Source organism: Canis aureus, chromosome 6, assembly GCF_053574225.1.
Source record: "Canis aureus isolate CA01 chromosome 6, VMU_Caureus_v.1.0, whole genome shotgun sequence".
In the NCBI taxonomy this organism is placed as follows: Eukaryota; Metazoa; Chordata; class Mammalia; order Carnivora; family Canidae; genus Canis; species Canis aureus.
In genome coordinates, this window is record NC_135616.1 from 56,193,267 (window position 1) to 56,209,598 (window position 16,332).

Consider the following 16,332-nt stretch of genomic DNA (forward strand, 5'->3'; position numbering starts at 1 on the left):
GCTTGAATTGAATGAACAATTTTCAAATACCCAAAACTGATTTTTAGTCAAACAAAAAACTGAAAAATATTTTTGGAAAATTTTTTCCTCGTTTTTAACAGAAAACAACTGTTGGAAGGAAAAAGACTGGCTGCCTTTTAAAAAGTCATTCTTTGAGTGATAAGTTTTAAAATAATCACTCAGTATAACTATTTACATATCTTTTTTTCTTATAATCTGCCAGGCACTAAATTCCATCTTTACCATCCATCAATTTATTTTGGAAAAAGTCATTGATAATATATTCAAATAGACACTGCCCAAATTTTTTATTATAAGACTATACTAGCCTCTTCAAACACATCAAATTATATACCTTAAATATCTATAGCTTTTTGTATGTTAGTCATACTTCAATTAGAAACAAAAGAAATGAGCAGAGAATTAAATGCATTTCTAAAACCCAGAAAATACAAAATGTAAGGGAATATCTAAATAAATTCTAAGTCATTAATATCCCAGAAAAATGTAAAATGAAACACACAAAAAGATATACTGGCCTCATGATTAAGAAAGCAGTTTGTTTAGGGGCACCTGGGTGGCCCAGTGGGTTAAGCATCTGACTCTTGATCTCCACTCAGGTCTTGATCTCAGGGTTATGAGATCTGTAGGCTGTGTTGGGCTCCTTTAAAAAAAAAAAAAAAGAAAAGGGAAAGCAGTTTGTCTAATGTTAAGAGCCTTAGCCTGTTTTTCCTCAATGTAACCTAATTTCTTTCCATTCTGATTATCTGTACAACTTTGTGAGGCTTAAAAAACAATGTTACAAAGTGGGGTGAAAAGAAAAGTAAGGTGTATTGGCTGCCCTGCTTTTCTTGACTATGGTTGACAGATTTCAATCATCAGTGATACATTTTTATTAATCACTTTTGCTGGGATCCCTGGGTGGCGCAGCGGTTTGGCGCCTGCCTTTGGCCCAGGGCGCGATCCTGGAGACCCGGGATCGAATCCCACATCGGGCTCCCGGTGCATGGAGCCTGCTTCTCCCTCGGCCTGTGTCTCTGCCTCTCTCTCTCTCTCTCTGTGACTATCATAAATAAATAAAAATTGAAAAAAAAAATTAAAAAAAAATCACTTTTGCTTAGCAACTATAAGAATTACTAATTAGAAACTTGTAATTAGATTCAGAGTGTCAGTGATTATGATTTAATTGGAAAGAAATCATGCAATTTGTGGTTCCTTCTACCTTGAACCTTCTCTCTATGAATAAATCACTTTGCTTTTTACAGTGGGAAATGTTATCATATTTCAGAAATTAAGGATAATCTTTTACCTTAATGGTTTACCTTTGTGTATCAGCTTATATACAGAACAAATATATTCTGTCATGTGAGAAATGAGAGATTATATTATATTCAAGGTCACACAAATGTGACTATAGATTTTGGCTGTCCAAAATGACATTATTTACTACTAAGTAATCCAAATAAATCACGTTTACACTATTCCAGGTTGACATGTGTCATTATATAGACCTGTTTCTCTACAGGTTTTGCCAGATGAGTGAGGTTTTGTTTTTTTTCTCCCCCAATAGTTTAGAAGAGAGTTTTTAGTAACCTGTGTCACATGTATTATTTTCAGCAAACAGTACTTATTAAAAAGGAAAATTAAAGGGAAAAATCTTTGAAAATCTGCAATAGTCACATTTTATCTGTGGTTACTTATCAGCTTTTTATTTTATGAGTACTCCTTCAGTTGAAAAGAAAAATAAGATTTTGTGCTAATTTGTTCCTAGTTTTGTAGTTTATTTTTAACTTGTATTTGTAAAAAGAAAAAACATTGTGTGTATGTATGTGTAGGTATATATAAAAATGTATATTTTTTCCTTTTATGATGTCTATTGATACTAGTTCTGAAATTTTCCTTTATGACTAGGATGAAAAACATTGCTAATAGAAATGCAGCATTTTTTTCAAAGCGGGGATTGGTCAAAGTTAAGAGAGAGAGCCCTTAAATTATTTTGATTGAAGTGTCATTCGTATTTATTTTGTTTGATCTAAAAATTTACATTTATTGTCTTATTTTGGTATTGCACAGTTGGTTTCTGCTCTCTGCATGTTAGAAATCAGTGAATAATAAAAAATAAACCTAGAATGCCTTTTTAGGTACTTTGAAGTGTTGGGCAGGAAACTGAGGATTCAATAACAATAAAAATAATAAAAAGTGATACTTAACATTTGAGTACCACTTGGTAACCAGCACCATGTTAGTTTCACACATGCATTTTCATCTAATTTTTACAATACATGATTAATATTGTTGTTTTCATTTCACCAATGTTTAAAGAAAGTAGTAGTCCTATAGTATGAGTCTGGTGACATTTGGAATCCTCTGTATGGTCCTGTTCTCTCAAGGAGAGCAATAACTGCGGGAAAATTGAAATTGATAAGGAGAGTGTTCATGGAAAGGAATGAAGTTAGGCATTTTAGAGGAGTCTCTAACAAGACTCCCTAAATTAGAGTCTCTCAGAGACCTCTTGTAAAGTGAACTTTATAGAGAAAGTTGAAGCTATTAACTATGGATTCACTCAACTCTCTCCCTTAACAAACTTATCCAAAGCCCCATATTCAGTCAAAATATGAGATGTCCTTTTGGCCAGTCACTACCTCCAAACCTGGGCAGTTTCATGTCTTTTTAGGGAATTAGACTGATTCCTCATCTTTTTCTTTCCAATGTTTTCTTTTCCAGTTACCTTAAGGGTATGAACATATTCTAAAAATAAAGCAGTAACAAATAAATACTTCCATTTATTCACTGTTGAGTGTTACTATGTGCTAAAGGCTACTATATAAAGACAAGATATACTCCTAGCCCTCACAGAGCAAGGATCTAAGAAGGGGAAAAAGATATGTAAAACATGAAAGTTATAGATATTAAATGCCTGAGTAAATAATGAAAACAGGCATGTGTTTATGGAAGTCTTATAGATAATACTGTTGGTGTCTATATAGGAGCCAGAAAGGAAGAACTGGACAATTTCCTGGGGAGTGGGGCTTGATAAAGTATAATGCTTGAATTTACCATGCAGTTCTTTTTAGCTATACTACTCTCTTACCTTCCCATATTTCATGAGCTTGGATAAAGAAAAATCTACATTTCCTGTCACCACCTCCCACTCAAAACTTGCACTCCACGTTCTACTCCAGTACTATATACATCATAGGAATTCAAATTTGTTGAATGAAAACAACTTTTAATAGTTAATATGCCTGCCTTTTGCCAGGCATAATATATGTTTTTCATATAATAACCTGCTTAATTGCTACAAATACAGTATAAGATACTGATATTATTCCCATTTTACAAATAGCTGAGTCACAGAGAGGTTAAGTAGGTAACCAGGATGACAGCTAGTAAATGGTGGAACTGGGTTTCAAAAGCAGTCATTTTGGCTCCAGAATCCATTATGAATGACTAAATGGACCTGGCTGCCTTTACCCATGTCTGCACATAGATGCTTAAATACTAAAGGTCACTAATTTTCAAGGCATACATTTTTTTTGTAGTTATAATGGATTTTCCTTTTTTCTATATTCTCCTCTCCAGTTATCACTTCAGAAACTTTTAACATTCTATGGCCAAGTAGTAATCTAGGCACCAGGAATATGAAAATAATAGTCCCCACTGCCAAGAAACTCAGAGTCTGATAAGAGAAGATGTAGAGGAAAATAAATGATTGTAATATGGTTGTGATAATTGCAATGATAGAATATGCCCAGAGGGTAGTACTTATTAGCCCATTCAGAAAAGGGTAACTCTAACCTGAATTTCAATGGAAAAAATAAGATTTACCCAGGAGGATAGGAATACCAGCCTTCTATCATTTTTTGTCTTTTTTTCCTAATGTAGAATGGGATACAGTTGTTTTCTTAAAACCTTCAGAGTTACCCGTTTACATATTCACATTTTTCAACATGTTGTTCCTTCTCTTCTTTGCTACATTCTATTTTGCTAACTTCCCCACTCTGTTTCTTACTGCACTTTGGACTCCAATGTCTTTTTCTTCTTATTTTTTTCTTAAGTTTATTTCTTCCATGCTACCTAGAAACTCTGTCATATCTAACATAGCAAGAATTTTAATTTATGTTTCTTTAGCCTCCTTTCTTCCTGTTTAGAAGGATGACCAATAAGTATTTAAAACACCCATGGTGAGTTGTTTCTGCAGCAAGGAAGATAGATCTGGCTCACTTTTGAGGTCACTGAGATATCAGTTTATTTTTATTCTTCCTGAGTGTCAAGGGGATTATACCCCTGAAACCTCTCCATTAAATCTCTTGAGCCCAATTCAGTGTTTCTCCAGCATGTTGTTTTAAGTGTGCCTGCCTTTTCTATCCTTGGCTCTGGCTTCCAGCATTTACTAGATGTTGGCACTTGGCACAGACTGGTATCTGCTAAATGCCAAGAACAGTCTTCCATGAAAACGTGATAAAAAAAAATCTACAAGGAAAGGTAGTATATTTGACTCTGGAATCAAACTGAGGTTGAATTTTATCTCTCCATCACCTATTAGCTGGGTAACCTTGAGCAAATTACTTAACCTCTCTGTACCTCAATTTTCTTATTTTGAAAGTGGGCAAATTAGTAGTGACTACCTTAATAGGTTGTTTAGGGGATACAATGAGTTAGTGTCTGTAAAATTGAAGAACATGGGATGCCTAGGTGGCTCAGTGCTTGAGCGTCTGCCTTCAGCTCAGGGCGTGATCCCTGGGTCTGGGATCGAGTCCTGCATTGGGCTCCCTGTGAGGAACCTGCTTCTCCCTCTGCCTATGTCTGCCTCTCTCTGTCTCTCATGAATAAATAAATAAAATATTAAAAAGTAAATAAAAAATAAAATTTAAGAATAGTGCTTGGAATAGAGATGAAAAAAGCAGACATTCAATAAAAGCCTGGGATTCCTGTGTTCTTTGGCCAAGTTTTATTTTTTGGCCACATATTTGGCTCCTGAGTTGCTGTGGTTTCTGCCTTAATTGTTCATCAGGTATCTAGTTTTATTCAGTGTGCTTGTTTCCCCCTCTTTATTTTGTGGTTCTCCTCTACTAATCTAGGTGTTTACAATTCTGATTCCTTTTTGTGGTGGAAAATAACTTGGGAGATTGTAAGAGAGACAGTACCTTGTTGTCAGTGATGATTTTATGGCATATTAGTAGGCGTTTATAATAATAAAATCAGTTCTTGTTTTCTATTAGTGATAGGGATTATTTAAAAGATAAAAAAAGTCCTTTCCCCATGCTTATTCTAATTATGTGTGCTTATTTTAAAAGATAAGAATATTTATAGGAAAGAAACTTAAAAAGTGAAAGTTATGTTTCCTAAATATTTATTGAATGTCTAATATGTGATGAGATACTGTTAGATGCTAAAATGTAACTGTTCTTAATAGTTTGGTGTATAATGTTACAGCCTGTTTTTAAAGGTCTTTGTAATCATATAAGTAATACTACTTACTGAAATAAACCTATACTTAAAAATTACTCCTTTGTTTCTTGCTTTTCATCACAAAATAATGTATTTTAGACGGTTTTCATATAGCATATAAAGATCTAGTCAGTTCTTAAGTTACTAGATGATATTCTTTGGAATAGATGTAACTTAGTTAATGCAGCTTTTTTTTGTGTGTAAGATTTTATTTATTTGAGAGAGAGCGAGCAAGCATGAGTGGGGTGTGGGACAGAGAGAGAAGCAGATTCCCTGCTGAGCAGGGAGCCCAGTGCAGAACTCAATCCCAGGACTCTGGATCAGGACTTGATCTGAAGGCAGAAGCTTAACTAGCTGAGCCACTCACACACCCTTAGTTAATGCAAGTTGTATTGAAGAATTCCTGATAGTTTTCAGTTATTATTACAAGCAGTAATACAATGAAGTCCTTTTACATATATCTTTTTGGCATATGTTTTCCTGGAGAATAAATTTTTAGAAGTGGTGTTGCTAAATCAAATGATGTATTAATTTGGACTCAATATATCTAGAAAGATTACTCTTCTATAAACATCAACTTTCCTGCCTGTTTTCCCATATTATTATCAACACTAGGTATAATTATTCTTTATGCTCTCTGCTGTTTTCTGTTGCATTGTTTTAATTTGACAAAATTATTGAGATAAGACTTTAACATCTTTATTGGCCAGTTATTTTTTTATACAACTGTACTATGTTTAGGTCCTTGGCCCATTTTCTGTTGGGTATTTTAGTTTATTGAATATTAAGATCATTTGTCAAATGTTGGAAAAATGTTTTTGTTTTTTTAGTGTACTTTATACCTTCATATAAGCTTTTAATTTTTAGATAGTCAGATTTCTTATTCTTTCTTATGGCATTTGGTTTTGTTTCATTCCTTTCCCAGAGAGAATGAGAAGAATCTGAGATTCTCTGTGTCAGTAGTACTTTCTGATTTTTATTATAATCAAGATTAATGATTTGTTTCCTTTTTTTTTTTTTCCTTTTCATTGTGTTCTTAGATTTTGGTCTCCATTTTAGCATATACAATTTCATCAAATACTTTGGAACCTTGGTGTATTATTATTTACTGTGGAGCAAAATAGAATATAAGATGCGACCATCTTGGACCATGCCTAATTGAATCTAATTTATATTATAAGTACTCATACTTGGTACCAGTTTATAAGAAGAGTGATCAGCAGTCCTTTTTGCCTGAAAGATTCTTAAGTTTAAAAAAAAAAAAAAAAGATTCTTAAGTTTAACCTTTTTTCGAGTGTTAACTTTTAATAGTGTCCCTTTTCATGCTCAAAAAATACCTCAGTTTGGATAAAAAATTATAAGGATTATAAGGGATAGTTGTTCACATGGATAGTTTTTAAGAATATTTTGACATTTAAGGCTTAAATTGTTTCTGTTTACATTATTCCTCCAATACTTAGCAATACTTCATTTGCTTTAGCTTTTTAAAAATCTCTCATTTCTATTACTTTCATGTTGAACTTGTTGCAAAATTCACAGAATTGTTTATGTGAGGTATTTCTAGAGCAGTAATGTTAGTGTCTATCTTCTTGAACTTCATTTTTATATCCAGAATAATGTTTACTTTTTTGAACAAAGCATCTGAAATATGTGAAAGCATTTGTCTATGTGTGTATATATGTTTTGGTTGTACTTTACTAAATGTGTGATAAAATCTTTTTGTGTGAATCTGACCACATCTTTTAACCTGGCCAAATAAACCTTCCTTTATTGTATTGTTTTTTGGTGTTGATGCTATCCAGCAATATGAATTAGTTTATACTTGGATCATTGGCTTTGTAGTATGCTAAGTAATACTGTTCTTAATACAGATCCCTGTGGGATTCACTTAATGCCAGTCAGTCCCTATTGTGTTCTAACAACGTTGATAAAACATTGGTCCTTGCTATGAGCCAGACAGATTGTTATCTAGCTTATTTTATCATTCAGATAATACTTCTCCAGACTTTTCTTATATAGTACTGTGTCAAAGTCCTTGTTATGATGTAGATAAATTGTGCCCATTTCCTTTCTCTTCCAGCTCTGTTACCACTTGATTTGTACAGCTTACAGTTACTCATTTTCATCACTGATTGTAAGCTGTAACTCAACCAATCCTATTCTTTCTAAAACTATTACTTTATATATATTATGGGATATATTATGAAGTTGCCATTTTAAAAGGCCAAATAGTTTAATCTTTCCTTTAGTCAAAAGTATTTGTACTTATGAATATATCTTTAAAACCTTAAAATTAAAAAAAAACCTTAAAATTTTTTCAATATTTTTAGTTTGGTGTTTATATCATAATATATATAAATATATATTTATTTTTAATTTATATTAATAAAAAATATATTTATATATAAATACATATATATATTTCTCAGCATTATATATTGATATATATCTGACTTGACTTCAGTGCTTATTGGGATCATTAAAAAAATACTAATATTTGAGAATATTAATCTGGTGAGTAGAATATCACATAGGAATTTCTAATTGTGTTATCATTGGCTTTAAAATTTTACCCTCTTGGGATAAAGTTATTTATGTATAGGTATTTTAAATTTCATAGTATAGAAATTGTGAATAAGAATTTTCATAAAATGTTTATGCTTTGAGAATATATTTATCTAGGCACTAAAGATAAATTATATTAATGATTTTACTTTTTTTGCAATGGGCATAATATAAACAGAAGTATTGTTTGTTTTATTAGACACATAGTCATGTTTCTTGCTTTATAAGATATAAATGTCAAATATATAATACAGTGTTTGCCATTTTTGTTTTTGTGTTTCTTCTGCAGAGAGTGATAATGAACTCTCAAGTGGAACAGGCGATGTGTCTAAGGATTGTCCTGAGAAGATCCTATATTCTTGGGGAGAATTGCTAGGAAGATGGTAAACATTTATTTTTCTCATTGAAAATTTTATATTTACATAGTTAATGTTAATTTGTCTTATTAATTAAAATCTATATGTTTATCTTAATATTAGTATTTTAATGTACTTTAAAAACAAAAAAGTTTTAACCGTGTCTCTGCCTCTCTCTCTCTCTCTCTCTCTCTCTCTCTCTCTGTCTCTCATGAATAAATAAATTTAAAAAAAGAATTTTGTAGGACAGTTAGGTGTTGGGAATGGGGAAGGGGTGCTGGTCAGAGCAAGAAGATTATTAAGTCAGAGTCCAGTTGGGAGAACAGAAGCCCTGCCAGCCTTTTCAAATAGAAGGGTATTATTGCAAGAAATTGGTTTCTAGTGTGTTAGAATGCTGAAAGACAGAAAGAGGACATTAAAATAACCCAAGTAGTAGGAAGCAGCAGTATCCTCAGAGGTGGAGAAATAAAATGGAAGAAATATTGTCAGTGAAATCTAGGAACTCAGTGGAGATCTCCTGAGGAGCTGATGCAGGGACTTCTGAAGAAGGCTGCCTAGCTGGTTGTTTAGGCTTCTGAGGATACTCAGAGCAGCTAGGGTTTAGAAGGGCCTGTGAAAGGAGGGGTCATTTGGTTAGTTCTTATATTCTGAAGAGTTACCGGGACCTCTGAGCTGGTGGGGAGACACAATGTGTTTGGTGCTGCTATTTCCTAGAGTACCTGGTGGGTATCAGTAATTATCAGTTGTGGTATAGCTAAACTGTTCCATAGAACAGTCCTTGCTGTTCTACCTTTCGATCGCATGCCATTGTTAACCTAACTTGGAAACGGAGTTTTACAAGGTTATAGGATACAAGGTAGATACGCAAAAATCAATCCTATTTCTATATACCGGCAATGAAAAATTGGAAATAGAAATTTAAAATCATGTAAAAGCACTAGAAAGAGGCATGAAACATTTTGGTAGAAACTGAACAAACTGTTACTAGATCTATACACTGTATCATTTGATATAATGAAAGAAATCGAAGAAGATCTCAGTAAATGGAAAAATAATACCATATTTATAGAATGAAAGTCTCAATATTGTTAAGATTTCCATTCTGCCTGTGGTAGTCTTTGGAATCCATGTAATTTCAATAAACATCCTAGTGGAATTGTTTTGGTAGCAACTGCAAAGCTGATTCTAAAATTCATATAGAAAAGCAAAGTAACTAGAATAGCCAAAACAATTTTAAAAATTAAGAACGAACTTGGGAGACTCATACTACCTGATTTCAGGTACCATAAAGTACCTGCTTTCAGCTTACCATCAAGCTACATTATTCAAGACATTATTGATTAAAGGATAGATACATATATCAAAGGGGCAGAATAGAGAGCCACACAATGCAAATCAACATTTCTCCAGGGAAAACATACAAATGACCAGCCAGCATATGAAAAGATGCTTAACATCATTAGTCATTAGGGGAAGGCAAATCAAACCACAATGACATACCACTCATTCTTGCAGTTCCTTAAAAAGTTTAAATAGAGAGATAACATATGGCCTAACAATCTCACTCCTGCTAATATGCCCAAGAGAAATGAAAGCATCTGTCTACATAAACGTTTGTACTCAAATGTTCATGATATCATTATTCATAATAACCAAAAAGTGAAACCAATCCAAATGTCCACCAAGTGATGGATAAATAGATATGGTATATACATATGATGAGATATTCAGCAACAAAAATCAAGTACTGGTACATCTACGACATGCGTGATCCTTCAGAACATTATGCTATGTGAAAAAAAGTAAATCAGAAAAGAGTAATTGTATGAATTCATTTATGTGAGATATCAAGGATAGGCAAATCTATAGAGACAAAAAGTAGATTAGTGATTGTCCAGAGCTGGAGTGAGGATTTAGGTAAGTGGGGAGTGAATGCTAAGAAGTACAGGGTTTCTTTTTGGGGTAATGCAAATGTTCTAAAATTGGTTGTGCTAGTGGCTATACAAACTGTGTGAATATATTAAAACCATTGAATTAATTAAATGGATGAATCGTATGGTATATGCATTATATCTTGATACAGTTGTATGCAAAAGGAAATACACACATATATGGTCTGTTGATTGTAAATAAAAATTTAATTGAAATTCAGTGGAGAAAGGATAATCTTTTTAGCAAATCATGCTTTAAATTGGAGATCTATATACAAAAATTAAAACAATAAAAACCTTGAGGCACACTTTGCCCTATAATGAAAATTAGCTCAAAATGAGTCATAGACCTAAGTATAAGAGCTAAACTATAAGAGCTATAGAAGAAAACATAGGAAATCTTTGTGACCTTTGGTTAGGCAGAGATTTCTTAGATATGATACCAAAGGAATGATGTCTGAAAGAAAAAATTTATAAATTTGACTTCATCAAAACAAAACTTTTGTTCTTCAAAGGACATTCAGAAGAATTGAAAAGATACACACTGGGAGAAAATATTTGCAAAACATATCTGATAAAAGACTGGTATCCAGACTATAAAAAATTCTCAAAATTCAGTCTTAAAAAGGAAACAAAAAACAACCTCATTTAAAAATAAGCAAAAGATCTGAACAGCTATTTCACCAAAGAAGATATTTTGGATTACAAATAAACCCATGAAAAAATGCTAAACAACATTAGTCATTAGGGAAATACCAATTAAATCCAGAGTGGGCAGTACTATGCTACTATACACATATTCAAATGATTGAAATAAAAAAGCAAAAACAACAGCAAAACACCGATAATACCAAGAGCTGGCAAAGATACATAGCAACTGCAGCTCTCATGTTTTGCTGGTGGAAATGCAAAATGGTGCAAGTGTTTTGGAAAGTTTGGCATTTTCTTAGAAAGTTGAACACATACTTCTTATACTACCCAGCAATTCCAATTCCACTCCTATGTATTTATCCAACTGAAATGAAAACCTGTGTACAAAAGTCTACAACATCTTTATTCATAATTACCCCAAACTGGAAACAATCCAGATGCTCTCCAACATGGATCAACTAACTGGTACATACATCCAGTCAGTGGGATATCCTGAGCAATTAAAAAAAGGAACTACTGATTCATGCAACAACATGATGGATCTCAAATGCATTATGTTAAGTAAAATATATCAGATTTGAATCGCTTAATACTATACTTTCACTTTTTTAAGATTCTAGAAAAGCCAAAACTATCATGATAGAAAATTTATCCATAGCTTCCAAGAATTGATTGTGGTGGGTGATGTTGACTACAAGAGAGCAGAGGAGAATTTTTGAACTGTCCTATGTTTTGGTTACAGTGATGACCACACACCTATATGAATTTGTCAAAGCTCACAGAACAAGGTTGAATTTTAAAATCCTAAAAACCCAGAGTATTAATCCTGAGCATTTTAGTTGTTGAAGCACAATGTGCTACTACTACATCAGAAAACAAAAGAAGAAAAAGAGACCAAATGCTTATTTCATATTGTGTAGCACACAGAACACATCAGAACAAGTAATAAATATGAATGAAGGAAGGACATGGGAAACAAAAAGAAAAACAGGAATGAAATTTATGGCCTATATGTAGAGTAGCTCTTTGAAGTGCATGCTTTTCTTAGGGCAGTGCCTTCATTATCCCTTGTATTCACATTCCTCCTCTCTCTTTACTTTGATTTGTAGTATTTATTGTAGGAATCACTGTCTATTCTAACTCTTCAAAGTTATGTCACAAATGCACATGACCTCCTCAAAGTTACTATTGTCTTAAAAGCCCTTATCACCGTGCCTGGAATGTAGTGGTGCACAACAAATATTTATTGAATGTATTTTTTTTTCAAGATTTTATTTACTTATTCATGAGAGACACAGAGAGTGAGGCAGAGACATAGACAGAGGGAGAAGCAGGCTCCCCATGGGGAGCCCGGTGTGGGACTCGATCCTCGGACTCCAGGATCATGCCCTGAGCCGAAGGCAGACACTGAACCACTGAGCCACCTAGGCATCCCTATTGAATATATTTGTGAATGAAAATTCCTGAAATACAGATCTCTGTCCCTTCAAGTCTATGAAAATTTTACATAGTTACATTTTGTACTTGATTATTTTTTTCTTGTGTAATTTTTAAATTAAATTGATATGCTTGTTAATTATAAGTAGATTCTCTTTTAAAAATATTTTTATTTATTCATGAGAGACGCAGAGAGAGAGAGGCAGAGACATGGGCAGAGGGGGAGCCTGATGCAGGGCTCAATCCTAGGACTCTGCGATCTTGATCTGAGTCAAAGGCAGACACTCAGCCAATGAGCCACCCAGGTGCCCCAGTAGATTCATTTTCATATGACAATTATGACTGCTTTGTGTCTTGTTCATGTCATGTTATGGTGAGGTGTTTTGACTTAAGCATTTTAAAAGCATCTTTCTGGCTCTGAAGTGAAAAACATCATAAGAAAGCAAAGACAGAAGCAGGCAGAATAGTTAGAGGCTATTGTAAATAAACCAAGAGAGAGACGATAATGTCTTATGCCAAGTTAATAGGAAAAAGTGACATGTGATCAGATTCCCAATTTAAGACAGAGCTTATAGAATTTGCTTGTGTTTCCTGTGTGGTCTGAGAAAAATAACCAATGTTGCCAAAGTTTTTGGCTTAAACGACTAGGTCTTCCATTTACTTAAATATGAAAGATAAGAGGAAGAAGAACACCTTTGGAGGATTAAATTAAGATTTTGGAGATGTTGAGATGCCTTGTATACATCAAAATAAATGTGTCCTTTAGTCAGTTACATGTAAGATTGAGTTCAAGGGAAAGGTAAGGATGAAAGTAGGAGTTTGGGAGCCATTGGTGTATAGATGATTTTTAAGGCTGTTAGAATGGGTAAGATTACTTAGGAAGTGAATAGAGAAGTCTTCCAGGGACCAGGCTCTTGTCTGCTCTAGTGTTTGGAGGTTGAAGAGATGAGGATCATGCAAAGAAGTCCAAGAAAACGCAGCCTATGAAGCTAGGAGAAGAAACAAGATAGAAATCAAAGGAATTAAATCTGTCAAGAAGGGAATGATCAGTTGCTGATAGGTCAAGTCAGAGTAAGCCTAAGAATTTTACTTGATCCAGCTTTTCAGATGTCACTGATGACCCTGATGAGAATCTCTCAAGGTAAGAATGAAAGCTTGATTAGACTGTATCTAAGATAATCAGCAGGTGTAGAGAACTCTTCAGAGTAGTTTTGCTATAGAAGGATGATAAATAGGGACAAGTTAGGAAATACATGTGGACTGAGCGGTTATTCTAAAAATGAAGATGGTCAATTTAACATGTGATATGTTTTTGGAAATAATCAGGAGAGAAAATTTGATAATGCCAGAGGGAGAGGACTAGTTGCAGGAGAAGTCATTGAATAGGTAATAAGATTTCTTGACTAATGGAGGAGTTGTATTTAGGAGCAGAGATAGTTCATTGTAACAAGAGGAATGGTGGGGCATGGCTACAAATAGCTGACTTAGTCTACTTACTGTGTGCCAGGTAAAGTGCCTGAGCACTTTAGCTGTCTTATTCTAGTTACCACAGCAACCCTCTAAGGTAGGGATTATTATTATCTTTATTTCAGAGATGAGAAACTGAGGTGTAGCTATGTTAGGGAGCTAGTATAAAAATACAAGCAGATAATGGCAGTGAATAACTTGCTCAAGATCCCCAATAGGTAATTTGCTCTAGAGCCAGTGAGTAATTTGCCCACAATCATGCAGTGAGTAAAAGACCATGTCAGGATTTGAATCTAGGTAGTATGGCTCCAGAGCCAGAACTTTTTTAACCAGTGGACAGGTGCCATTTCTGTAATGTGGGCAGGTTAGGTTACTGGATTAGTATTTATTTATTTATCTAAAGATTTTATTTATTTATTTGAGAGAGAGAGAGAGAGAGATCACAGAGGGAATGGAAGAGGGAGGAACAGACTTGCTGCTGAGCGGGGAGTCCACTGTGGGCCTTGATTCCGGGACCTTGAGATCACGACCTGAGCTGAAGGCAGATGCTTAATTGACTGAACTTCCCCAGGTGCCTTGGATTAGTTTTTATAGAAGTTTTAATGAGAGAGAGAGAGAGAGAGAGAGAGAGAGAGAATAAATTAGGAAAATTGATTCCCTTGCCAGCCTTCTAGTATGAATTTAAAGAAAAACCATGAGAATGGCAGGAACACAAATTACTTTGATGACTAAACAAATAGCAAATTGAGAGCTTTGCTGTGTTTATGAAATTCAGGATATATAACTTGATTGGGACATACGTTTATGAAGCATCATCCTAGGCTCTAGGAGATAAATAAAGACATAGTCCTACCTTTGAGGTTTATAATAAAAAAAGATAGCAATGCATAATCATAACAGACCATTTTTACAAACTGATATTGTTTCATGTTTCTTTACCATTTTGCTTTTTTTCCCTATAAAATGACAAGTTACTTGATGATTTCATCTAACTGAAAAAAATTCATCTACTCTTTTGGGAACTGTACTAGACTTTGCAGGTTTAAAGATGAATAGGAGGGATGCTTGGGTGGCTCAGCAGTTGAGTGTCTGTCTTCCGCTCAGGGCATGATCCCAGTCCGGAATCGAGTCCCGCATTGGGCTCCCTACAAGGAGCCTGCTTCTCCCTCTGCCTGTGTCTCTGCCTTTCTCTCTGTTTCTCTCATGAATAAATAAATAATATCTTTTAAAAAATAAAGATGAATAGGAGATGATTCTTGCCTCTATGGAATTAGCCATCTTACAGAGGTATATAAATATTTCATCATAATTGTGATGTTATAAATATGCAAAAGTGAGAAAATAATAAAGAGTAAAACCTCATTTGCCCACCATCTAACTTCAGTAGTTATCAACACAGTAAAGATGATCCTCAACAAATATTTTAAAGCTAAAAGTGCTATGGTGCTTTTTATTATTTAGGAAGAAACTGTAAATAGAGAAACTGGTTGGAGGCATGAATTGATGAGATCTTACAAACTCATGGGCCTTATAGGCAGAGAAGGTTCCAAATGGGGAAAGGCTTTTGAGGTAGAATTGATAGAGCTTCTCAGCTATAATTCAATGTACATTTTTTTTTTAAGAAAAAGAAAACTTTCTAAATTATATTTTTAGTAGTGGACTTCAAGAAATTTTTTAAAAAATTTTTATTTATTTATGATAGTCACAGAGAGAGAGAGAGAGAGGCAGAGACATAGGCAGAGGGAGAAGCAGGCTCCATGCACCGGAAGCCCGATGTGGGATTCGATCCCGGGTCTCCAGGATCGCGCCTTGGGCCAAAGGCAGGTGCCAAACCGCTGCGCCACCCAGGGATCCCGACTTCAAGAAGTTTATTGAAGGAATCTGAGGAAGCTTTTATTTTTTAAAATTTTATTTGAATTCAATTAATGTATAATGTATTATTAGTTTGAGAGGAGAGTTCAATGATTCATCAATTGCATGAAACACTCAGTGCTCATTACATCATATGCCCTCTTTAATGCCCATTGCTCAGTTACTTCATCCCCTCACTCATCTTCCCCTCCAGCGACCCTCAATTTGTTTCCTATAGTTAAGAGTCTCTTATGGTTTGTCTTCCTCTCTGATTTTATCTTTATTTTTCCCTCCCTTCCCCTATGATCCTCTGTTTTGTTTCTGAAATTTCACATTTGAATGAAATCATGTGATAATTTGTCTTTCTCTGATTGACTTATTTTGCATATCATTACCCTCTAGTTCCATCCACATTGTTGTAAAATGGTAAGATTTTTTTTTGATAGCTGAGTAATATTTCATTGTATTTGTATACCACATCTTTATCCATTCATCTGTCGATGAACATCTGGGCTCTTTCCATAGTTTGGCTATTGTGGACATTGCTATAAACATTAGGGTACAGGTGCCCCTTTGGATCACTACGCAAGGAAACTATTTTAAACAACTAATATAACTGATTT

At 34.1% G+C, this 16,332-nt stretch overlaps 1 protein-coding gene across 6 annotated transcripts in view; it reads left to right on the forward strand.

Moving 5' to 3' along the window:
• The window catches only part of RABGAP1L (RAB GTPase activating protein 1 like), a 735,225-nt gene that overhangs the window by 203,061 nt on the left and 515,832 nt on the right, over positions 1-16,332 (forward strand). For all 6 annotated transcript variants that reach the window (XM_077901749.1, XM_077901744.1, XM_077901747.1 and 3 more), the window contains one exon: positions 8,306-8,399. In XM_077901749.1, coding sequence (XP_077757875.1) covers positions 8,306-8,399 — 94 coding nt within the window. The remainder of the gene's footprint in view (positions 1-8,305; positions 8,400-16,332) is intronic.